Source organism: Stigmatopora argus, chromosome 4 (genome assembly GCF_051989625.1).
Source record: "Stigmatopora argus isolate UIUO_Sarg chromosome 4, RoL_Sarg_1.0, whole genome shotgun sequence".
NCBI classification, from domain to species: domain Eukaryota; kingdom Metazoa; phylum Chordata; class Actinopteri; order Syngnathiformes; family Syngnathidae; genus Stigmatopora; species Stigmatopora argus.
This window is the reverse complement of record NC_135390.1, coordinates 2,865,738-2,891,865: the sequence shown is the minus strand read 5'-3', so window position 1 is coordinate 2,891,865 and position 26,128 is coordinate 2,865,738. Positions and strand designations below refer to the sequence as shown.

The 26,128-nt window shown below is 45.4% G+C and overlaps 1 protein-coding gene across 1 annotated transcript; it reads right to left on the bottom strand.

The window, feature by feature from the left end:
* Window positions 1-266: 266 nt before the first annotated feature.
* rrp15 (ribosomal RNA processing 15 homolog) lies at window positions 267-26,125 on the bottom strand. The gene is made up of 5 exons (XM_077597795.1): window positions 25,985-26,125; window positions 25,525-25,820; window positions 13,847-13,944; window positions 13,603-13,789; window positions 267-570 (listed from the first exon to the last, which is right to left on the bottom strand). The coding sequence occupies exons 1-5, from the start codon at window positions 25,995-25,997 to the stop codon at window positions 481-483; spliced, it is 684 nt and encodes a 227-aa protein (XP_077453921.1). The 5' UTR covers window positions 25,998-26,125; the 3' UTR covers window positions 267-480.
* Window positions 26,126-26,128: the final 3 nt, after the last annotated feature.

The following is a 26,128-nucleotide window of genomic DNA, read 5'->3' as shown; positions in this document are numbered from 1 at the left end:
TTCATACATCAACTCTGCTTTCACGATAACAAATAAAAGTTGAGTTTACACACTTAGAGAAGGTGAAGAAATTCAATCACTGGTCTATCAAGATCCGGCAGCCGTTTCTGGCCACCATAAAAAAGTTTCAACTCTTTACGTTGCACGGTTTGGACAAATGTAGAGAGAGAATCTTAACACACACACACACACCCATAAATCACACTTTAAAAGGATTATACACATGAAATAACTAAATAAACAAGAAGCACCACAACGCAGCAGTGTTCATAGGAAAAACAGCTTTTAATTGGCACCATAGGAAAGGGTGATAATTTAATGACATACAGAACAAAAGACTCATTCGTGCACAGAATGACTATTGTAGTTTAATAAAAGCTGAAAATCAAAAATTAGTTTAAAATGTGTATTCCCAGCATCTCTCGCACATATCAACAACTCTCAATCATGAAGTCCAAAGGTTGATCCGTGTGCCTTTGGCTACTCTTTATCCCAGTCTTTCATAGATGTTCCCATCATGTAGTCATCACTCAGGACAGTCCAAGCTGGTTTTTCCACCCCCTCAGGAGTCTACAGAGATGCACAAACAGAAATAGTTTCAACGATGAGTCATATAAATACAGAGCTACCAAATACTAAGAATCGTCCGTAGTTTACTAAGCACGTTTATAGCAAATTACGAAATCCGCATTTTCTATGAAAACTACGGGGAAAAAAAATCAAGCAAAATGAAGGACTTGGTGAGAACGTTCGTCAGTACATGAAAGGGCAAGAAGTGCCTGGAAAAAAGTGACTGCTTTGCTCTCCAGTTAGTCAGCCCACCCAGCGTACGACAGATGAGGCGAAGGGAAAGGGTTGTTCCCCTGATTTTTAGCTCTTGGCAGTTCTGTGCAGGCCCTTCTATCTACCTATGGGGCTAACGGTAGTCATTGTAATGGCTTGTAATGACATCACACCGGATGCTAACGTTAGCACAGCACTTAGCCTCCTGCTAACGACTGTAAACAAACAGCAGCATGAACACCCCGATGGAGTCCTTATTGTCGGTGACTTCAACAAAGCATGTTTAAAGACTGTTCTGCCTAAGTTTATCCAGTAAGTGAAGTGTCACACCAGAGGAGATAAAACTCTAGACCATGTTAATTTTAACATCAAACATGCTTATAGAGCCACACTCCTCCCTCACCCCCTCATACACCCCACTCCGGAGGCTAACAAGGCCACAAATAAAGATAATAAAAACATGGCTTGAGGACACCCTTTCTCAGCTGCAGGACTGTTTTTCCCGCACCATTTGGGAACTTTTTGAACACCAGGACCTCTACACGAACACTGTGCTTTCCTATATAAAAAAAACTCTACGGACACTGTCACTGTTAACAAACGTATCCGGGTTTTTCCTAACCAAAAACCTTGGATGAACAGTGAGACACAGGCACTCATTTAAATGCTGTAACACCGCCTTCAAGTAAGGGGACAAGGTTAGGGGTTAGGTGCCAAAGCAGACCTGGAGAGGCATTAAAAATGCCAAGGCAGCATATACAAATAAAATTGAGGAGCACTTCACAGAAAATAACCCAAAGAAGATGTGGCAGAGAATACAACACATTACCAATTACAATGACAATAAGGTGTCTGTTAACACAGATGCCTGACTAGCAGAGGAACTGAACGGTTTCTTTGCCCACTTTGAGACTGACAAATTGGATTCAGTCTCAACACATCCACCACCTTGCAGCAGTACACTGAAGCTTCAGGGACATGAAGTGAGACAGGTACTGTGGACTGTGAACACCAGGAAGGCTGCTGGCCCTGACGGAGTACCTGGGAAGATGCTCAAAGCCTGTGCTGACCAGCTGACTGGGGTTTTCAGAAAGATTTTCAATTGTTCCCTGCAACAATCCATCATCCCCTCCTGCCTGAAATCTGCCACCATTATCCCTGTGCCTAAAAAGCCAACCATTGAGAGCCTGAATGATTACAGGCCTGTTGCACTTACCCCTGTGATCATTAAGTGCTTTGAAATGTTGGTCGCCCGCCACATCAGGGATACAACCCCTCCCTCAGTTGACCCTCACCAGTTTGCTTATAGAGCAAACAGGTCCACTGAGGACACCATCGCCGTAGCTCTACACAAAGCACTGAGCCACCTGGAGCACCAGGGGAACTATGTGAAAATGCTTTTCATTGACTATAGCTCAGTCTTCAACACTATAATACCAGACATTCTGGCGGACAAACTCTCCCACCTTGGACTATCTCTTCCATCTGCTGCTGGATTAAGAACTTCTTAACCAACCGTCCACAAACTGTTAGACTTGGTCCCCATCTCTCTTCCTCCATTACACTGATCATTGGCTCCCCTCAAGGCTGTGTACTGAGTCCTCTTCTATACTCCCTGTACACCGACCCACCACTCTAACTCCATCATCGAATTTTCGATGACACCACTGTGGTCGGACTCATCTCAGGGGGATGAGTCTGCCTACAGAGATGAAGTCAACAAACGGTCTTTGTGGCATTTGGTGAACAATCTCACACTAAACACCACGAAAACTAAAGAAATAATCCTGGACTTTCGCAAACACAACACAGATCTGGCCCCACTCCTCATAAATGGAGTATGCGTAGACAGGGTCCAGTCCTTCAAATTCCTGGGGGTCCACGTCACGGAGAAGCTCTTCTGGTCTACTACCACCACAGTAGTGGTGAAGAAGGCCCATAAATAACTCAATTTCCTGAGTGTACTCAGGGGGAACAACTTGGACACTAAGCTTCTGTTAACCTTCTATAGAGCCACTGTGGAGAGGATCCTGGCATACTGCATTACAGTGTGGTACGCTGGAAGCACGGCAGCAGACAGAAAAGCCATGCAGAGAGTTATCAATCAACAGCGCCCAGAAGATCATCGGCTGATCTCTGCCCTCACTGGATGACATTGCCAGCCCTCGCTACCTCAGCAGAGCCGGGAACATTGTTAGGGACCCATACCACCCTGGTCACAACCTGTCCCAAGTGGTGCTCTCTGGCAGATGCTACAGGCCTCACAAAGCACGGACAAATAGACTTGGGGACAATTTTTTCTCCACAGTCATCAGCGCTCTAAACTTGCATTAGCACAACACACAATCCCTTCTGTGCAATAACTTTGGGGTGTGCAATAACAATGTGCCATGTCTTAGATTGTGCAATATTTTAGAATTTACATTGCCAGGACGTGACTTTTTATATTTTATCTATGTTTTTACTGGGAAAACGCACTTTCCGGAATAGCGCCACCAATTTCGTGTACAATGACAAAAGGCTTTTGATTTGATTTGATTTTGATTTGAGGAGACAGTACAGGAGAGAACAGATGTGCAATGGGGACTAGTAGGAGAAATAAAAGACAGCTCTGGAAACCCAAAATATGCTAACATAACCAAGATTGCACTGTGCATACTTTTGATTCCCCACAGCAATGCCACATGAGCATGTTTTCAGTGCTGTGAGGAAGATCAGGAAAGACTTCAGGATGTCAATGGGACCAAGCACACTTGAGGCCACGTGCTTGGTAAAGATGGACATGCAACTGGCAGGAACAGCTAGCTATGAACAGAAATATTCAAGGCAGGAGTCAAAAGAGGCCAAGGGTGCAACTGAGAAAGTTAATAGAAATAAGAAAATTGGCTAAATTTGCATGTGGTATAAAATTAGTAGATCTTTCATTATTCATTTTTTTATTGAAAATGTTGATTGCCACAAATATTTTGACATAATTGCATTCACACAAATTTTGTGTAATAAAGTTCTCAATAATCATGTGTTGTTTGCAGCTCTCTTTTTAAATAAGTGATACAATTATCCAAAAAAACGACTTTAAAATTAGATCTCTCTTAAACGCCACTAAAAAATCTCCCAAAATCTGAAAATTGTCTTTACTCATTTTGAAAGATTATTTTCGGTGTTTGGCAGCTCTGTAAATATAACCTAAGGGTTTTTTTCATTTATTCAGGGCCTGGGTACATATAAATGAATATTCATCTAATTTTGTAAACTTTATTTTATCTCAATTAGTGATTGCATGATTTTCATATTTACATTATAATTGGGGTTCTATTAAAACATTTTCATGTTTACATTAAGGAAAAATAATCAAATATATCAAAAACATCCATTAGAAAAGTCTCCCCAGCAAAAGATTTCATGTGACATGGAAACTAGAATTTTTATTGCTTCATTAGAATCGATTCTAATCATTTTAAAAAATATGTATAAGTATTGTTGCATTAACACAAATGCAAAGAACAAATATTTCTGTGAGTTGTTACTTCATTTGATCAAATGTATGCAAGGTAAGTACGGTACTGTTTGGCGCCAACAAAAATCCAAATTGCCTCGGCTACAAGCAAAATACAGTCATACAGTCGTGGTCAAAAGTTTACATACACTTGTGAAGCATCATGTTGTGGCTCTCTTGAGTTTTCAGTTATTTCTACAACTCTGATTTTTCTCTGATAGTGATTGGAACAAATACTTCTTTGTCACAAAAAACATTCATGAAGTTTGGTTCTTTTATCACTTTATTATGGGTGAACAGAAAAAAAGTGATCAAATCTGCTGGGTCAAAAATATACATACAGCAGCGCTAATATTTGGTAACATGTCCCTTGGCCATTTTCACTTTAATTAGGCGCTTTTGGTAGCCATCCACAAGCTTCTGGCAAGCTTCTGGTTGAATCTTTGATCACTCTTCTTGACAGAATTGGTGCAGTTCAGTTAAATTTGATTGCTTTCTGACATGGACTTGTTTCTTCAGCATTGTCCACAAGTTCTCAATGGGTTTAAAATCAGGACTTTGGGAAGGCCATTCGAAAACCTTAATTCTAGCCTGATTTAGCCATTCCATTACCACTTTTGATGTGTGTTTGGGGTCATTGTCCTGTTGGAACATCCAACTGCGCCCAACACCCAATCTTCGGGCTGATGACTTTAGGTTATCTTGAAGAATTTTAAGGTAATCCTCCTCCTTCATTATCCCATTTACTCTCTGTAAAGCACCAGTTCCATTGGCAGGAAAACGGCCCCACAGCATAATACTACCACCACCGTGCTTGACGGTAGGCATGGTGTACTTGGGGTTAAAGGCCTCCCCTTTTTTCCTCCAAACATATTGCTGGGCATTGTGGCCAAACAGCTCGATTTTTGTTTCGTCTGACCACAGAACTTTCCTCCAGAAGGTCTTATCTTTGTCCATGTGATCAGCAGCAAACTTCAGTCAAGCCTTAAGGTGCCGCTTTTGGAGTAAGGGCTTCCTTCTTGCACGGCAGCCTCTCAGTCCATGGAGATGCAAAACACGCTTGACTGTGGACACTGACACCTGTGTTCTAGCAGCTTCTAATTCTTGTCTGATCTGCTTTTTGTTGATTCTCGGTTGAATCTTCACCCTCCTGACCAATTTTCTCTCAGCAGCAGGTGATAGCTTGCGTTTTCTTCCTGATCGTGGCAGTCACAAAACAGTGCCATGCACTTTATACTTACAATTGTTTGCACTGTTGCTCTTGGGACCTGCAGCTGGTATGAAATGGCTCCAAGTGACTTTCCTGACTTGTTCAAGTCAAGGATTCGCTTTTTCAGATCCATGCTGAGCTCCTTTGACTTTCCCATTGTAGCGTTTGTGGGTGTTTGCATCCAATGAGCACTATTTAAATGGCCTCAGAGAAGTCACCAGCTGTAGTCACTCATAAATCACTCACAAGAGGTTAAGAGGCCATGCTATGAAGCTCATTTCACTGACACAACTTTCTAAGTCACCAAAATTGCTAGTTCGTGTTGCTGTATGTATATTTTTGACCCAGCAGATTTGATCACTTTTTCTGTTAACCCATAATAAAGTCATAAAAGAACCAAACTACATGAATGTTTTTTGTGTGACAAAGAAGTATCCAATCACTATCAGAGAAAAATCAGTTGTAGAGATAACTGGAAACTCAAGAAAGCCATGACATTATGTTCGTTACAAGTGTATGTACACTTTTGACCACAACTGTACCTCTACTTACGAATGCCTCTAGGTGCGAAACTTCCAGGTTACAAAGCTTTTTATATGCAAATGACTGCCTCAAGATAAGAAAAATATCCAAGTTACGAAAACCCCCAAAAAGTACATGCATTCTTTATCCGTCATTTTATTTTGAAAATATTGTCGCGGAATGCATTGATTCTCGCTTTAGAAGCTCACTGCAATATATAGTGGGCTCTCATTGGCTGCCTCACAACAACCATCCATTTTCTTTAACACATTGTCTGCTTAAACTTTTATATGCTTGAAGAACATGTAGTCGAGTGCGTCGACCTGAACCACCACTCGGTGGGCAAAATTGTGTCGTGGGGCAGCCAATGGACCGTGTGGTCTCTAATACAGACGTTGACGAGTTAGTTGGAAACCCTCGGCAATACACGAGGAATTCAACGAGAAGGCAGCCACCATTGTAACAGCAGAAATCAGAAAAAAACGGGCGAGAAACGAACTTTCCGACTTTGTGGAAAAACATCCTGAATGAATTCTCAACGGAGCTGAGTAATTGCAATGCTCGGCAATACACAAGGAATTCAACGACAAGGCAGCCGAGGCGGAAGCAGCCAACATCGCAACAGCACAAATCAGAGAGAAAAAAAACGGGGGAGAAACGAACTTTTCGACTTCGTGGAAAAAACATCCTGAAATAGTATTCATGAGTCGAGCCCACTTTAACGATGTTTGTCTTGTGCATTTTAGAAACATTATTAAGTCGTCAAAGGCAATGGTCTTTGTAGGTTTTTTTCAAAGTGTTCATCAACCAGCACTGCAGAAGCAGGTAAGAACCAATTGTGACTCATAAAATGGGTGTAAAATTTCATTTCATTTCAAATAAATCATAAAACGTTAATGTATGTTGTTGATTAATGTTATTGTTTGAATTCTTAATGCTCTGTTTATTAAATGTGTGTTCATGTTTGTGTGATATCTCTATGTTGCATCCCGGTAGCTTTCTCTTTTACCCTGTGTTTCAACACTGGTAGATTTTGTATATACAGACGCTCCCCTACTTACGAACGAGTTAAGTTCCGAGCGATTGTTTGTAAGTTGATTCAGTGCTATATTTTGTATTCTAATTTATGTTTAAGGCCTTTATAAGTATATTGAAGGTTTATATAAGTGCATTTGTATGTTTAAGGCTTGTACAAGTAACACGCATTGGTTTGTACTGAAAAAAACATTTAATAAAATGGAGAGAATATGTACAGTACTGTATAGAGATTTATGTATTAGAAACTGGCCGAAAGAAGCGATCTAACGACGATTGCACAGTTTTCTTCTTTTTTTCATCATAAATGATGCAGTAGCACTGTATGGCATCATTCAATTGATTTGCAAACTTCGTGCAACGTTCAATATTTGGGTCCTGCTGCTCGATCTTTCTGTTTATAAATGGTACTGACGGTCGAACAATTCAAGTTGTATTCATGTGCAACGCTCACCACTTTCTCAAGCGCATCAAGCTTCGTTATTATTGCCACTCGTTTCAAATGAAATGGCTTGCCTCTTCCTTGCACCTCCCTCAATAGAAGCCTTTCGCTTTTTACCAACCATATTCAATAATGGATGCACGAGATATTTAATGATACAAATGAAAAAGGTTCTTTGCGCACTGGAGATACGTTCACGCACTTCCGCATTGCAACGAATTGGACAGAAGAAGGTAGATGCTGGGTGGGCTGAGCTCTCACAGCGCCAGGCGTCAGTATTAGCGGCGGAAAGAAGCACTACTCGGGGAAAAAAAATACAAAATCGAACTTACGAACATTTTTCGACATAAACGCAATTTGCAGAAATGTTCGTAAGTCGTATGTCCGCAAGTAGGGAAGCGTCTGTATACTTATTTATTTTGTGAGATTAACAAATTATTTTATTATCACTTTGTCTCATTTTTGTGTTTCTCACATCTTTCTTATAAAATTGGGACATGTTGACCAATTTTAAAGGGTTTAGTTGGTAGTTGTGCAAGGTCCGTGGAACGAATTAGAGAATATAAATATAAAGTACTGCTCTACTTATGAAATTTTCAAGTTACGAAAAAAGTTCTGGAACCAATTAAATTCATAAGTAGAGGTATGACTGTACTGTACTATATAATATATATGCGTCTAAAAAACGGTGCGTGCTTTGTGTGTTTAAAATACAGATATAGCACTCGTTACTGACACTGCGGCTAAAAATACGATGCGCCGAATAGTCGTGAAAATACGGTACATGAATTCCAATACACTTTATCCCATCAATTCATGTCATGTCAAATCTACACCAGTGACACTCTGATAAGGCCAGAAGTAATGGACCAAAAGATGCCAGGTAACAAAATGACCTAAAAATTATTGTCTGAAAAAGGAGCAAAAACAATCCAATAAATTGAGATTGTGTTATCTTAAATATTGTATTATCATATATTCTATTGTATTTTTGTGGCTCACGGTTTGTGCATTTGGCATTGGAGTTTAGGGGTTCCTTGCAAGTTTTACGGGGAGAAATGTAACACTTTATAACTTTTTTAGTCCACTTGATTTTTGCCAAATTACCTCACCAACCTCACAAAATTTCTTTTATAGCTCTGAAAAAGTCAATGCATTCTAAAGACAATTTCACACAATGCAACCCAATTTAAAATTTAAGGAATTTTAAAAGTACCTCAGGTGATCAATTGAAAAAATATGGTTCCTTGTGAATAACTTCAGTTTTATAAATATTTGATCTCATAATATTCGGTAAAAAAGAAAAGATTTTTAGAATATATGCAGTTTATGCCATCATTGTATTCTGTGTTAACCGACAATGTGACCATTTCCAAGTGAATAGATAGAGGAACCAACTGGCGGAACAAATACTGGCTCAGTCTAAGGATACAGCGGGCATTACAGACCTAGGCATATCTTACAATTGTCTTGTAGTGTATTACTAGTTCTACTAGTGTTCTAATAGTAGTACTTGATTTCATGATATTTCATGTATTTATTTGTCCGTTTGTTTTTACATTCGTTGAGGTAAATTAGAGGTGTTTTGTGTGGGTATATTTTGGACAAAACATCGACAAATACATTTTAAAATTTCAACACAACAATAGGGCTATATGAGGACTAGATCATTGGTCTACCAGACAGCTCGCCGAAGAGACACATTGAGGCTATTAGTATATTAATTGTAATTTTTTGTAAACTGTGTGTGTATATATGTGACATGCTTAAGTGTTTAATTTATTATTTTATTAAACAAATAAAAGTGGGGATGTTTGGATTGGATGTATAAGAAATTACAATTAATATACTAATAGCCTTGATGTGTCTGTTCGGCGAGCTGTCTGGTTTACAAAAAATTACAATTAATATACTAATAGTCTCGATGTCTGTTCGGCGAGCTGTCTGGCGTCGTCGCAGGCTAAAATTATACCAAGACTTTAATTTGTTTGATAAAAATGACCATATAAAGTATTTCAACACCTTGCTGTATTGCAAGTTCTCTCAGTTAGAAATTGAGAGAATTAAGGTTCATCGGACGCCTAACGCCGTAAATGGCATCCGGTGTTAAAGAAGTGCTCTTATTGATAATTTTGATATTTCAACATCTTGCTGTATTGCAAGTTCTCAGTTTGATAAATATGACCATATAAAGTATTTCAACACCTTGCGTTCGGCCGGACGTCCGTCCGTTCGGCCGGACGTCCGTCCGTTCGGCCGGACGTCCGTCCGTTCGGCCGGACGTCCGTCCGTTCGGCCGGACGTCCGTCCGTTCGGCCGGACGTCCGTCCGTTCGGCCGGACGTCCGTCCGTTCGGCCGGACGTCCGTCCGTTCGGCCGGACGTCCGTCCGTTCGGCCGGACGTCCGTCCGTTCGGCCGGACGTCCGTCCGTTCGGCCGGACGTCCGTCCGTTCGGCCGGACGTCCGTCCGTTCGGCCGGACGTCCGTCCGTTCGGCCGGACGTCCGGCCGGACGTCCGTCCGTCCGGCCGGACGTCCGTCCGTCCGGCCGGACGTCCGTCCGTCCGGCCGGACGTCCGTCCGTCCGGCCGGACGTCCGTCCGTTCGGCCGGACGTCCGTCCGTTCGGCCGGACGTCCGTCCGTTCGGCCGGACGTCCGTCCGTTCGGCCGGACGTCCGTCCGTTCGGCCGGACGTCCGTCCGTTCGGCCGGACGTCCGTCCGTTCGGCCGGACGTCCGTCCGTTCGGCCGGACGTCCGTCCGTTCGGCCGGACGTCCGTCCGTTCGGCCGGACGTCCGTCCGTTCGGCCGGACGTCCGTCCGTTCGGCCGGACGTCCGTCCGTTCGGCCGGACGTCCGTCCGTTCGGCCGGACGTCCGTCCGTTCGGCCGGACGTCCGTCCGTTCGGCCGGACGTCCGTCCGTTCGGCCGGACGTCCGTCCGTTCGGCCGGACGTCCGTCCGTTCGGCCGGACGTCCGTCCGTTCGGCCGGACGTCCGTCCGTTCGGCCGGACGTCCGTCCGTTCGGCCGGACGTCCGTCCGTTCGGCCGGACGTCCGTCCGTTCGGCCGGACGTCCGTCCGTTCGGCCGGACGTCCGTCCGTTCGGCCGGACGTCCGTCCGTTCGGCCGGACGTCCGTCCGTTCGGCCGGACGTCCGTCCGTTCGGCCGGACGTCCGTCCGTTCGGCCGGACGTCCGTCCGTTCGGCCGGACGTCCGTCCGTTCGGCCGGACGTCCGTCCGTTCGGCCGGACGTCCGTCCGTTCGGCCGGACGTCCGTCCGTTCGGCCGGACGTCCGTCCGTTCGGCCGGACGTCCGTTCGACCGGACGTCCGTTCGACCGGACGTCCGGACGTCCGTTCGACCGGACGTCCGTTCGACCGGACGTCCGTTCGACCGGACGTCCGGTCGACCGGACGTCCGTTCGACCGGACGTCCGTTCGACCGGACGTCCGGACGTCCGTTCGACCGGACGTCCGGACGTCCGTTCGACCGGACGTCCGTTCGACCGGACGTCCGTTCGACCGGACGTCCGTTCGACCGGACGTCCGGACGTCCGTCCGACCGGACGTCCGGACGTCCGTCCGACCGGACGTCCGGACGTCCGTCCGGCCGGACGTCCGGACGTCCGTCCGGCCGGACGTCCGGACGTCCGTCCGGCCGGACGTCCGTCCGTCCGTCCGTCCGGACGTCCGTCCGTCCGTCCGGCCGGACGTCCGTCCGTCCGGCCGGACGGACGTCCGTCCGTTCGGCCGGACGTCCGTCCGTTCGGCCGGACGTCCGTCCGTTCGGCCGGACGTCCGTCCGTTCGGCCGGACGTCCGTCCGTTCGGCCGGACGTCCGTCCGTTCGGCCGGACGTCCGTCCGTCCGTTCGGCCGGACGTCCGTCCGTCCGTTCGGCCGGACGTCCGTTCGTCCGGTCGAACGGACGACCGGACGTCCGGCCGAACGGACGTCCGGCCGAACGGACGTCCGGACGTCCGGCCGAACGGACGTCCGGCCGAACGGACGTCCGGCCGAACGGACGTCCGGCCGAACGGACGTCCGGCCGAACGGACGTCCGGCCGAACGGACGTCCGGCCGGACGGACGTCCGGCCGGACGGACGTCCGGCCGGACGGACGTCCGGCCGGACGGCCGAACGGACGGACGGCCGGACGGACGTCCGGCCGGACGGACGTCCGGCCGGACGGACGTCCGGCCGGACGGACGTCCGGCCGGACGGCCGAACGGACGGACGTCCGGACGGACGGACGTCCGGACGGACGGACGGACGGACGGCCGGACGGACGGACGTCCGGACGGACGGACGTCCGGACGGACGGACGTCCGAACGGACGGACGTCCGAACGGACGGACGTCCGAACGGACGGACGTCCGAACGGACGGACGTCCGAACGGACGGACGTCCGAACGGACGGACGTCCGAACGGACGGACGTCCGAACGGACGGACGTCCGAACGGACGGACGTCCGAACGGACGGACGTCCGAACGGACGGACGTCCGAACGGACGGACGTCCGAACGGACGGACGTCCGAACGGACGGACGTCCGAACGGACGGACGTCCGAACGGACGGACGTCCGAACGGACGGACGTCCGAACGGACGGACGTCCGAACGGACGGACGTCCGAACGGACGGACGTCCGAACGGACGGACGTCCGAACGGACGGACGTCCGAACGGACGGACGTCCGAACGGACGGACGTCCGAACGGACGGACGTCCGAACGGACGGACGTCCGAACGGACGGACGTCCGAACGGACGGACGTCCGAACGGACGGACGTCCGAACGGACGGACGTCCGAACGGACGGACGTCCGAACGGACGGACGTCCGAACGGACGGACGTCCGAACGGACGGACGTCCGAACGGACGGACGTCCGAACGGACGGACGTCCGAACGGACGGACGTCCGAACGGACGGACGTCCGAACGGACGGACGTCCGAACGGACGGACGTCCGAACGGACGGACGTCCGAACGGACGGACGTCCGAACGGACGGACGTCCGAACGGACGGACGTCCGAACGGACGGACGTCCGAACGGACGGACGTCCGAACGGACGGACGTCCGAACGGACGGACGTCCGAACGGACGGACGTCCGAACGGACGGACGTCCGAACGGACGGACGTCCGAACGGACGGACGTCCGAACGGACGGACGTCCGAACGGACGGACGTCCGAACGGACGGACGTCCGAACGGACGGACGTCCGAACGGACGGACGTCCGAACGGACGGACGTCCGAACGGACGGACGTCCGAACGGACGGACGTCCGAACGGACGGACGTCCGAACGGACGGACGTCCGAACGGACGGACGTCCGAACGGACGGACGTCCGAACGGACGGACGTCCGAACGGACGGACGTCCGAACGGACGGACGTCCGAACGACCGGACGTCCGTTCGACCGGACGTCCGTTCGACCGGACGTCCGTTCGACCGGACGTCCGTTCGACCGGACGTCCGTTCGACCGGACGTCCGTTCGACCGGACGTCCGTTCGACCGGACGTCCGTTCGACCGGACGTCCGTTCGACCGGACGTCCGTTCGACCGGACGTCCGTTCGACCGGACGTCCGTTCGACCGGACGTCCGTTCGACCGGACGTCCGTTCGACCGGACGTCCGTTCGACCGGACGTCCGTTCGACCGGACGTCCGTTCGACCGGACGTCCGTTCGACCGGACGTCCGTTCGACCGGACGTCCGTTCGACCGGACGTCCGTTCGACCGGACGTCCGTTCGACCGGACGTCCGTTCGACCGGACGTCCGTTCGACCGGACGTCCGTTCGACCGGACGTCCGTTCGACCGGACGTCCGTTCGACCGGACGTCCGTTCGACCGGACGTCCGTTCGACCGGACGTCCGTTCGACCGGACGTCCGTTCGACCGGACGTCCGTTCGACCGGACGTCCGTTCGACTCGAACGTCCGTTCGACCAAACGTCTCGGGACGAAGTGTCCGTTGACCAAGTGTCCGTCGACGAAACGTCCGGGTACCCTGAGAAAGGAGACTTCCACGCCAGTGGAAAACTTCAAAGCAAGTCGTGGCTGGTTGAGTGGTGAGTTTATAATTTTTTTTTTTTTAAAGCACACTTACCTCCTTTTCTTTCTTGATCGCGACTTTGCTGTCACCTTCCGTTTTCCTTAATACATCAATGAAGTCTTTTTTGGAAACTGAGGAAAGTATTTTTGCCTTCTTCCTCTCTGAGCCACCAGCCTCCTTCACCTTCTTATCTATTTTCTTCTGGTGTTTTCTGACTGCATTGAATAGCTGGACAACTCCTCTGTGGAAAATAAACAGAATCAGCAATTGCATTCACACGAAATATACAAGAACACACCTCGTTGCAATTCTCTGTAAGGCTTTTTCTGCCTCACGGTCTTTCACAAAATCAGGTTTCTCTCGGCACATCATCTCCCATGTTCGTTTTTTGTCATCCTGGTGAAAAGGAAAAGCAAAAACAATGATACTTTGAAGTAAATCGAATCCCATTATTGACATTATACAAGTACAATGAGATTTAAAGCTTCATCATGAAGTGCACAAATAAAGAACTACCGTATTTTCCTGCATATTAGTCGCCACCGCGTATAAGCCATACCCTTAAAATTGCCTTAAAAATGTTTGAATTTTACAATTTCTGCCATATAAGACACCCCCTGATTCACAATTTTCAACTCCATATTCATGGTTTTAATAGGGAGTGCAAATGTGTTACTTTGAAAGGAAAATCTTAATAGTCACCACATGTGGTGTTTCTGAGACACTACATGAATCGAAAGGATCGTCTGCCGGATTGCGCATTCATAAAGGGTGTTGTCTGAAGGTTGGCAAATTCAAAAGGGAAGTCACGTGAGCAGTACAACCAGGAAGTGTCCGTAGCGATCTACTGTGATCTACCAAAGTCTCTGGGTGCAATAATAGCATGAGATACACATTACACAGGTACCAAGACTGATATTTTCATGATCAACAGCAAGACCTTCGATCAGCCTTAACAACTATTAGGATGTGCTGACATGGTAAACACTACGAACACATGTATCAAGGCTACTCGCGAGTGGCTAGTCAGGAAACGTTTAACTATGGTAGGATGGCGGCGCCCTGAGCAAGCAATGGGACGCATAAGTGAGTTTTAATTGAGGGGCATAAGTGAGGGAGAGACTTTTTGCACGGCAACGCGTGCGTAACATAAACACAATAAAATGAACTTGGATTAGAATACAGACACACTCAAAAATAAGTTTAAGGTAACCTTACACTAAACTTAATTCTAATTTTCTTTTACATTTTTATACTCATCTCCCCGGGTTGGCTCTATTTGCCCCGCCCCCACCCTGCCTTTCAGCTGCAGTTTTTAAAAGGAACCTATCGAGGGTTGTTGGCTTATGTCTTCCCTTCAAAATATTCCAAAAATGATGCACACAAATGTCCTCACAATAGGATTATGCTCGACCACTTGCCAACGAGAAGTAGTATACTCCTCTGGTATTAGCGAGCTCCGCCATTCTGCACTGACTAACAGGGAAAAATAACTGAAAAAAATGCAACACTCCGCCCAGTGCTCGTAGAGACACTACACGGAGTTGCGACGGGAAAGACAGTGCCCACGTTATTCTCAAAAACAGCCACACTGAATGGCTGAATGCTCGTATATCAAAATTTGTCTCAGATCTGAAGGTAAATATTTGCTCGAAATTTTACTCGTATCACAAATTCCTAGTAGGTCAGGGCACTCATATGTCGATGTATTACTGTATAGTACAGAGTATTTAATTCGGTCTGGATTGGGGCCTCGGTGCAAAACTTGAGTCGAGTGTGGTGACAGCTCTTGGGAAGAAAATGTCTCTGAGTCCGTTTTAGCTGGTATGGTCCTGTAACGCCTGCCAGAGGGCAGGAGGGTGAAGAGAAGAGATGGAAGCCTGGATGTATTTTATCTTTTGTGATACTGTTTTTCCTTCCTAGACTCTGGGAGTTGTAGATCGCAAACAGGGGAGGTAGGGGCAATTTATGTTGATGACCCTCTGCAGTCTTCTCTTGTCTGCTTCTGTGCTACAGTGCCATACTGGCAACTTAGGTCAGCATGCTCTCAATGGCTGACCGAAGGTCAATAGATGGTTGGTGTTTAGTTGCTCATTCCTGTGTATTCTCAGGAAATGTAGCCTCTGCTGCGCTTTCTTGACAAGTGTTGTGGTCTTTACTGCCCAAGAAAGATTAGCAGAGATATGGACCCCCAGGAATTTGAAAGTCACCTCTCACTCCACACATTCGTTGTTGATATACAGGAGGGCAGGAGTGGCTTTGTACCATCAGAAGTCGAGAATGAGTTTCCTCGTTTTGGAAATTTTTAGCGCCAAGTTGAGAGCGCACCACTCACTGAGTTAGGAACCTCATCTCTGTAGGCCGTCTTGTTCCCCTCTGTGATCATCCCCAGCACTGTTGTGTCTGCCGCGAATTTCAAAATGATGTTCTCAGGGTGTGTGAGTCTGCAGTCGTGAGTCGACAGCGAGTAAAGTAGTGGGCTCAGCACACAACCTACTACTTTACTCGAGTTGAGTATGGTGACAGCCCTTGGGAAGAAACTGTCCTCAAGTCTGTTGGTCTTGGCTGAGTAGTAGCTGAGAGTAGTGGACTCGGCACACAGCCTTGGGACGATCCAGTGCCGAGCGTCCTGGCCGATGAGCGGTGGCGACCCAGCTTCACGTGCTAGGGTCGTTGAACCGTAAAATCCTTAATCCAGCAGCAGGTGGAGGGTGTGAGCCCCTGGTTGGCGAACTTGGGGATAAGAATAACTAGTATTAGTGTTAAGAGCTGAGCTGTACTCGAATAAGAGCATTCTCACATAGATCCCTCTTTTCGCAAGGTGGCTCAGGTCGGGATGAAAACTTGTGGGTCGTGGATGAGGGGAAGACAGGCTTCGATGCATTCCAGTAGTGGTTTTTCAAACCACTTTGTGATGATTTGTGTGAGTGCTACAGGGCGAAAGTCGTCCAGATTGTTTGTGGGTGCCTTCTGGGCACCAGGATGATGATGATGGCTTGTTCTAGTAACAGTTTGAAAATGTCAGTGGGACTGGTGCTAGTTGGTCAGTACATGCTTTGAGTACTTTCCCTGGTATTCCTTCTGGTCCTGTGGACTTTCCTGGGGTTGACAGCACGGAGCACACGTCTCACACCCACTACCTACACGGTGAGTGTTGGTGGTTTCAGAGCTTGGTTTGGAATGTATTGGAGGTTGGAGGTGGTGTGGCTGAGTGCTTGGCTTGGGACTCAAAGCGGGCAAAAAAAAGTTGTTTCGCTCTTCTGCCAGTGCCACACCCGAGTCCGCAGGAGTCATAGCACAGCCCTTGTAGTTGGTGAGGGACTTTGTGCTCTGCCAGATTGTTCAGAGGTTTTTGAGTTGCCTTTCCATCATCCCCTTGTAGTCTACTTTGACAGCCTTGATGCCTCTGCTGACATTTTATTGGTCCTTCTGAGTTTGATTCAATTAATATGGGACAACATATTCATGAACATTTATATTCAGGTTAATGAACATATGTAAATATATATGTAAAATTGTAGCCGAGGGCTAATTTCCATCTTTAGTCCCTTATGTAGGTTGAAGATAAACAATGACACATACTTGAGACACAGACACACACACCACAATTTTAGACAGTGTTGTGATTTAATTGGTATTGAGTTTCAGGTATGTGCGGCACTGACAGAGAAGGTGCATTGGTCGAATCCACTCTTTTTGAAGGGAACTACACAGTCACCCTAGAGCCAGCTCTTGTTGATGTATTGGAATTTTTTGTACAAAATGTTGCAGTGGAGGAGGAGCTTAATGTTGGAAGATTTTGTAAACTATGGTGGCATATTTAACAGTATCGTCCCAGTCCAGCAATAAAGTTCGGCGAGGGTCTGGATTTTTTAAAGTTTCATCCAAATTGCGATCCATTTAGCTCTTATTCCGAGGAGGTATACTGAATTGAAAGCTTTATTGTTATCGACTTACCAGTGCTGTCTACGCCTACTTCCTTTAGAACAACCCCGGAAATGATAGGATATGTTTCAAAACAAAGGACTGGTGGTTTAGTCAGCCGTAAGAACACCTTCTTCCCTTATAAAAAAAATTAAAAAAAATGAAACCTATGCAATCGATTCCGAATCGATTGCCATGCTGAAGTCGCACAAGATGAATCGTTTATCAGAACTTGTAACTCGGATGATTCACAATGCACTCGTGTTACCGAATTCTTCCGGTTTACAGTGCAGTTGAATCAAGATGGCGGAAGCCGCAGAGATGGTGTGAATTTCGAGGCATTTAAATTGGAAATTTGGTACTTTTTTGAAAAAATTAAGTGACAATTTTTGGGGATTTCCGGACTTAAGGGAGGCCGTCCGAGCTCACGGATTTTGCGTTGGATTTCCGGGTAAACCCGGGAAATTCCGGGGTTGTTGGCAGCTCTGTTTTATGTAGGGGAGGGGACACACCGTATTTAAAAGAACATCGCAACGCTAAGCTAACTCGCTAATATTGATATTTTTCCGTTGTATTTCTTGTTCAAAAGTGACAACTATTGGAGTATTATGAACCATCGAAAGAGTTGAGATATTTTGACCTTAGAAGCAATATGTTGCCACAACAGCATAAACGTGTGGTAAGAAAATTGTAATTTCTGTAATTAGAACGCATCAAGATACTTATTTCTTCTTTCAAATTGAATACAGACGCTCCCCTACTTACGAACATTCAACTTACGAACAACGGTACATACAACATGTCTGCAAATTGCGTTTAAGTCGAAAAATGTTCGTAAGTCCAATTTTGTATTTCGCGCCTTTTTCAGAGTAGTACTTCTTTCCGCCGCTAATACCGACGCCTGGCGCTGTGGGAGCTCAGCTCACCCAGCATCTACCTTCTTCTTCGTTGCAATGCGGAAGTGCGTGAACGTATCTCCAGTGTGCAAAGAACCTTTTTCATTTGTATCATTAAATATCTCATGCATCCATTATTGAATATGGTTGGTAAAAAGCGAAAGGGATTCTATTGAGGGAGTTGCAAGGAAGAGGCAAGCCATTTCATTTGAAACGAGGGGCAATAATAACGAAGCTTGATGCGCGTGAGAGTGATGAGCGTTGCACATATATACAACTTGAATCGTTCGACCGTCAGTACCATTTATAAACAGAAAGATCGAGCAGCAGGACCCAAATATTGAACGTTGCACAAAGTTTGCAAATCAATTGAATGATGCCATACAGTGCTACCGCATCATTTATGATGAAAAAAAAGAAGAAAACTGTGCAATTGTCGTTAGATCGCTTCTTTCGGCCAGTTTCTAATACATAAATTTCTCTCTCTCTATACAGTACTGTACATATTCTCTCCATTTTATTAAATGTTTTTTTCAGTACAAACCAATGCGTGTTACTTATACAAGCCTTAAACATACAAATGCACTTATATAAACCTTCAATATACTTATATAGGCCTTAAACATAAATTATAATACAAAATATAGCACTGAATCAACTTACAAACAAATTCAACTTATGAACAATCGCTCGGAACCTAACTCGTTCGTAAGTAGGGGAGCGTCTGTAATTTGATATTTTGCATTTACAAAGACAGGCATATTAACTTCCTTATGATATTGACCCATACAGTATCTCAGAAATACCACTTGTGATGATTTTTCTTAAGATTTTCCTTACAAAGTAACATATTTGTACTCCCTATTAAATCCTTGAATATGGAGGTGAAAATTGGGAATCAGGGGGGCGGCTTATCAGCGACAAATTGTAAAATTCAAATATTTCAAGGCAATTTTCAGGGTGCGGCTTATACCATGGTGTCTGCAGGTTGAAGCGAGTGCAATTTTAGACTATCATAGACATTTTTAGACCATTGTGGGTTAAATCTAAGACCTTCAAGAAGTATTAAAAATAAGAAAAAACAGACCCAGATTGCATTCAACTGACACTTGTCATTGAAACAAACAGACTACAACATGCAACATTTTCAGGTTTTTATATACAGACGCTCCCCTACTTACGAACATTCGAGTTACGAACAACGGTACATACGAACATGTCTGCAAATTGCGTTTATGTCGAAAAATGTTCGTAAGTTCAATTTTGTATTGCGCGCCTTTTTCCGAGTAGTGCTTCTTTCCGCCGCTATACTGACGCCTGGCGCTCTGAGAGCTCAGCTCACCCAGCATCCACCTTCCTCTGCCCAGTTCGTTGCAATGCGGAAGTGCGTGAACGTATCTCCAGTGCGCAAAGAACCTTTTTCATTTTTATCATTAAATATCTCATGCATCCATTATTCAATATGGTTGGATTCGCAGGTCGCGACGGGCGGCCTCTCGGGAGAAACCTGCCGTGGTGTTTGTAGACCAGGAGAGCTTATCTCTGACGTGGACACCCAGGAATTTAAAGGACTGGACCCTGTCTGCACATACAGACGCTCCCCTACTTACGAACATTCAACTTACAAACAACGGTACATACGAACATGTCTGCAAATTGCGTTTAAGTCGAAAAATGTTCGTAAGTCCAATTTTGTATTTCGCGCCTTTTTCAGAGTAGTACTTCTTTCCGCCGCTAATACCGACGCCTGGCGCTGTGAGAGCTCAGCTCACCCAGCATCTACCTTCTTCGTCGTTGCAATGCGGAAGTGCGTGAATGTATCTCCAGTGTGCAAAGAACCTTTTTCATTTGTATCATTAAATATCTCATGCATCCATTATTGAATATGGTTGGTAAAAAGCTAAAGGCTTCTATTGAGGGAGGTGCAAGGAAGAGGCAAGCCATTTCATCTGAAATGAGTGGCAATAATAACGAAGCTTGATGCGCGTGAGAAAGTGGTGAGCGTTGCACATGAATACAACTTGAATTGTTCGACCGTCAGTACCATTTATAAACATAAAGATCGAGCAGCAGGACCCAAATATTGAACATTGCACAAAGTTTGCAAATCAATTGAATGATGCCATACAGTGCTACCGCATCATTTATGATGAAAAAAAGAAAACTGTAATCGTCATTAGATAGCTTCTTTCGGCCAGTTTCTAGTAAATCTCTCTCTCTCTAATGCATGTATACAGTACTGTATGTATTCTCTCCATGTTATTAAATGTTTTTTAAAGTACAAACCAATGTGTGTTACTTATACAAGCCTTAAACATACAAATGCACTTATATAAACCTTCAATATACAGTGGTACCTCGTCACACGACCGCTCGTCATACAATATTCTCGTCTTACGACGGAAATTTCGATCGAATAATTTGCCCGACATGCGATCAAAATTTTGTGATGCGACCAAGCCAGGTGGCCATGGCACTGTCTTTTTTGCATATCTTTCGTGTATAACAATATTTACGAGCACCGAATGAGTTATTCAGACCAGGAAACGCACAACGCGCATGCGCGGGGAAAAGAGGGCTTTCTGGGTATTGAATTATACTCGTGCACACAACGCCGACAGGCAATGGCACTCTTTCTCAGAATAAAACTTTACCCACAATCAATACGTGGGTAAGCTCAGCTGCTGCATTTCCTGTTATTTTTATCTAATACGAGGAGTATTATATTACTTCTCGTTCGCTGCTCATAAGAACATTAGGGGCACTGGCTCGCAACAGCATCCCCGGTAGCAACTCTATCATAGGCGCCATTCGAGGGGATGCGAACACAGATGCTACAAGCTAAAAGGAGCCGCTAGCCAGCACCCCCGAAGCTCCCATGAGCAGCGGAGCGATCGCTGATAAAAGACTGCTGCTCGTTGGCTGCTCATAAGAACATCAGGGGCACTGGCTCGCAACTCCCCGCAATAGCATCCACGGTAGCAACTCTATCATAGGCGCCGTTCGAGGGGATGCGACCACAGATGCTACAAGCTAAAAGGGAGCCGCTAGCCAGCGCCCCCGAAGCTCCCATGAGCAGCGGAGCGATCGCTGATAAAAGACTGTTGCTCGTTGGCAAGTGGTCGTGCGTTATCCGATTGTGAGGACATGTGTGTGCATCATTTTCGTAATATTTTGAAGGGAATAGCACAACAGCAAACAGCCCATCGATAGCGAACGTGAGGGTGGAGTGTTTGTTCCATTTACGAGTGCGTTGTGTGGAAAAAAAAACCGAAGCCCCCCGCCCCTTTTGTGCCCCTCTCCCCTCGGCGAAATCCGCCCAATTTTAGTTAGATTAAACACATTTTATTTCTATTAAACCACTAGTTATGTGTTACTTTGTTAATAGATGGGGAATTAGAAGTAAAACATTTTTTCCAATCCAATATCCTGTTTTTGGTGTTTTTTCAGAGGGCTGGAACGAATTAATTTTTTTTCCATTCATTTCATTTCAGTTACGAGAACCTCGTCATACGATCTTAGTCTCGGAACGGATTACGATCGTATGTCGAGGTACCACTGTACTTATATAGGCCTTTAACATAAATTACAATACAAAATATAGCACTGAGCAACTTACGAACAAATTCAACTTATGAACAATCGCTCGGAACCTAACTCGTTCGTAACTAGGGGAGCGTCTGTATATATTTTTTTAAAAATGCCTCTACTTAAAATGCTGAACGTTGAAAAGAACCACATTTATACATACTTTACATATTGAGATGGGCAGAAAAAGAGAGCCCAGGAGTGAGTGTGCGCGCGCGTGTAGTGTGCAGCACTACATGCTTCGTAGCGCTGCACTTTAGAACTGGGAAATTCTACGAGACTCACGTGCTGATTTCAGAGAGGACTGGTGTTTATTGGATTTAACGTGGGATTCGAGTACCTTTACTCCCAGGGTCCTGAGCTTCAATGGTCTTTTGCGGAACACGTTTGAGCCAGTCCGCAAAATCCTGTCGTCCGAGCCAGCAATCAATCTGCATTTACCCATTGCTTATATTTTGTCCAACTGCCATTCGTCTTGCATTACTCGACAACTATTTGCGCCTCGCGCCAATGTCCTGTGACGACCTACACACTTCCGCTTCATGTCTGTAGTTTTGTGCTTTCCGCTAACAGAACTACAAGGACAATAAGCCACCAAAAAATGTAACGGCGTGATAAATAGACAAGAAAAATATTTTTAAAATGTATTCTACATAGATATTTTGCACTTTTGGAATAGGTACGCGGTCGATTGGTCGTCGGTCTTTTGGTCACCGGTCTTTTGGTCGCGGCCTTTAGGTCGCCCGGAAGTTTCAAAAGTATTTAGATCGTTTCAACAGTATTTAGAGTCTAAATACTGTTGAAACGATCTAAATAATGTTTAACTAAAAGTATACTAATACTTTTATTTGTTTGATAAAATGACCATCTAATCTAAAGTATTTCAACATTGCAAGATCTCCCAGAGAGAATGAAGGTTCATTGGACTGCTTCAATAAAAACAAATAAATTGACAGTAGATGGCAGTAGCCGATCAGGGGACCAAAAGACGACCCAAAGACCGGCGACAAAAAAGACCGGCGACCCAAAAGACGACGACCAAACTTCCAGGCGACCTAAAGACCGCGACCAAAAGACCGGTGACCAAAAGACCGGCGACCAATCGACCGCACACGTTTGGAATAGGTCTTAAATGACCCAAATGAGATTTTAGACTTAGTGGAAAATATCTCGGTATTTTAGACTTTTTAGGCCTAAAATTGAAAATGTCTATTTTAAGACATTTTTTGTGTGCACTTACCTGTGCTAGTCAGCTTTGTCTGACATGAATATTAGTGAGCACTTATCTGACTATCAGGGTTAACTTAAGTGGCTACACACTACAGTGCACTCAGATTTTATGTTCAGGTCATAGAGCATTGCATTGTCCAAATAGTGTTTCTCATTTTATTGATATTGATCTCACTTGGGCGGCAAACACCACAGCACTCATCCATAAGACGTAGCAGAGGCTATATTTCCTGAGAGTACTCAGGAAGGAGCAACTGACCACCAACCTGCAGAGGGTGATCAACACAGCCCAAAAGTTCATCAACTGCCCCCTACCTACCCTGTCCACAATATGCATCCCAGCTTCCACCACTTCAACCTGCTGCCCTCTGGGAGGTGCTACAGAGTCATAACAGCCAAGACAAACAGACTCAAGGAGAGTTTCTTCCCAAAAGCTGTCACCATATTCAACTCGAGTTCTGCACCTAGGACCTAATCAAGACTTTTACTACTACTTATACAGTTGTACCTCGACATACGATCGTAATCCGTTCCGAGACTGAGATCGTATGACGAGATTCTCGTAACTCGAGCGGACGTTTCCCATTGAAATGAATGGAAAACAAATTAATTTGTTCCAATCCTCTGAAAGAAACACCAAAAACAGGATATTAGATTGGAAAAAATGTTTTATTTCTTCTAATTCGCCATATGTTGACAAAGTAATAAATAACGAGTGGTTTAATAGTAATAAAATGTGTTTAATATAAGTAAAATTAGACGCATTTCGCGGAGGGAAGAGACAGCGACACACACGGAGGCGGGGGAGGTGTTGGGGGGGACTTTATCCACGGCAACGACGCACTTGTGTAAAACATGTTTTATTTCTTCTAATTCGCCATTTATTGACAAAGTAATAAATAACGAGTGGTTTAATAGTAATAAAATGTGTTTAATAGAAGTAAAATTAGACGCATTTCACGGAGGGGAAGGCAATGACACACACGGAGGCGGGGGGAGGTGTTCGAGGGGGACTTTATCCACGGCACTCGTAAACGAACAAACAAATTTAAATTAACTTGGATTAATATATACAGACACTCAACGTTTAATGTAACTTCACACAAAACTGAATTCTAATTTTGTTTTAATCCTTTTTACCTTTGTAACGGGTTGACCCCACCCCGACGTTCCGCCGGGGTCTTCAAAACGAACGCATCAAGAGTTGTTTGGAACTTGCCGCTTCCCCGTGTCTGATTACCCAGTGCTCGTAGACATATTTTATACACGAAAGAGATGCACCACCTGGCTTGGTCGCATCATGAAATTTTGATCGCATCTCGGGCTAATTATTCGATCGAAATTTCCGTCGTAAGACGAGAATATTGTATGACGAGCGGTCGTATGACGAGGTATGACTGTACTACTTATGTATTATGTTGAACACTTATTTATCTATTACAATTTAGTAATTCTTTATTTATCATTACTATATTGATTATCTATGTTTGTTGGCAGCTCTGAAAAAGGTTGGAGATGTCTGCTCTACATATTTAAGTTTAAACTCACAAATTTCTCAGACCTCTGATAATGGATAAAACAATAGTTAGACAAAACAAGGAAAAATACCTTCAAACCCAGTCAGTGCTGCGTTCAAATATGAATTGTCTTTAAAAACATCAGATGAAGTTCCATAGCTGGTTTTAGCGATGAGTCTTTCCAAAGTCAGTATAGGCAGCAGGCTTAACAGTTTGAGTCAAGACGAACATTAGAAAAATACTTAGCATCTTCATCTGGTGCTGTTTGTACAGCTGAAAGACAATTTTCTTATTGACACTATTTCTTTCTCGTGCCCCCTCCTCCAAGTAAAACTCATATGTGAAGTAACTAAAAGAGAGATCACTCGTGTAAACAGTGCGTCTTTATATACACATGAAATAAAGGGGAGTACCTATGACATGAGTATGGAGTGAACTCAGCACTGAGTTCGGAGGGAGGGCACCTGAGAACTGTCTCATTACTAAAAACGAAAAAGGGCGTTGAAATGAAGCATGATGCGGAAAGTCTCTTTAGTCTCAACATCAAACGAACGACTCAATAAGCAACTGTCGCAGGTCATTCATGTTAGCTGAGGTTGTCAGCACCTAACAGTTGTTAAATGAGTCAGATATGCATGTTCAAAAAAAGTGGGAATATTGCAGTGATAACAGTAATAATCATCCTTGATCTAAGGCGGCAAATGAGCCCAAGAAAAAGCAAAATATAATGACAGTGACCCAAAAGGTGAAGTTGCAAGGGGATATCCTACTTTGCGGTATCGTGGTCAGGTTTTTTTCTTTACTGGATCTTTAATATTTACCTTTTCCTTCCTCTCCAACCGCTCCTGTTTTTCCTTTGCTTTCACCTTGTCCAATTCCTTGTTCTTCACTAAGATGGTGGTTTTGCTCTTGAAGGTTTGTTTCCCCAATATTTTTGCCATTGCCTCTGCCCAGCCAGCGTTGCTATTGCATTTTTCAACCTCCACCTCCTTCTCCTGACCTCTATATTCGTCCTCTGCATCGTCTCCGTCGGATTCTACACCAGATGACCTTTGACAATCGCTCCCTTCAGAGTTATTTAATTCACTTATGTTCCTCAAAAGAGATTCTGCATCACCTGCGAAGTAAATAAACTCAGTAAATCATCTAACAACAGCTCGTGGACGAGTCACAACAGCATTATTTCTAATCGGGACGCGGATTTAAAAGTAATGTGTACAAGTACACAACAATTTAAAACTTAATTCAAATATAATAGATGAATGATTAAAAATAACTCACCAATATCACCCATGACGACCACACGTGTTCCCACTTTGTCGGCTAGTGATTACTCTTGACTAAGCTCCTAAGTATTACGACTTCCGCTATAAACCGGAACCAACAATTGCAACGTTATAGTAATCCCCTGAAACAATGAAGGCT

Bases quoted from the DNA above. Each gene is read 5' to 3' on its own strand.
- rrp15 (XM_077597795.1), bottom strand. The intron at 13,945-25,524 runs GTAAATATTAAA...CCTTTTCACCAG, and splicing joins GGTTGGAGAGGAAGGAAAAG to GATGACAAAAAACGAACATG. The intron at 571-13,602 runs GTAAGTGTGCTT...GCATCTCTGTAG, and splicing joins CGATCAAGAAAGAAAAGGAG to ACTCCTGAGGGGGTGGAAAA.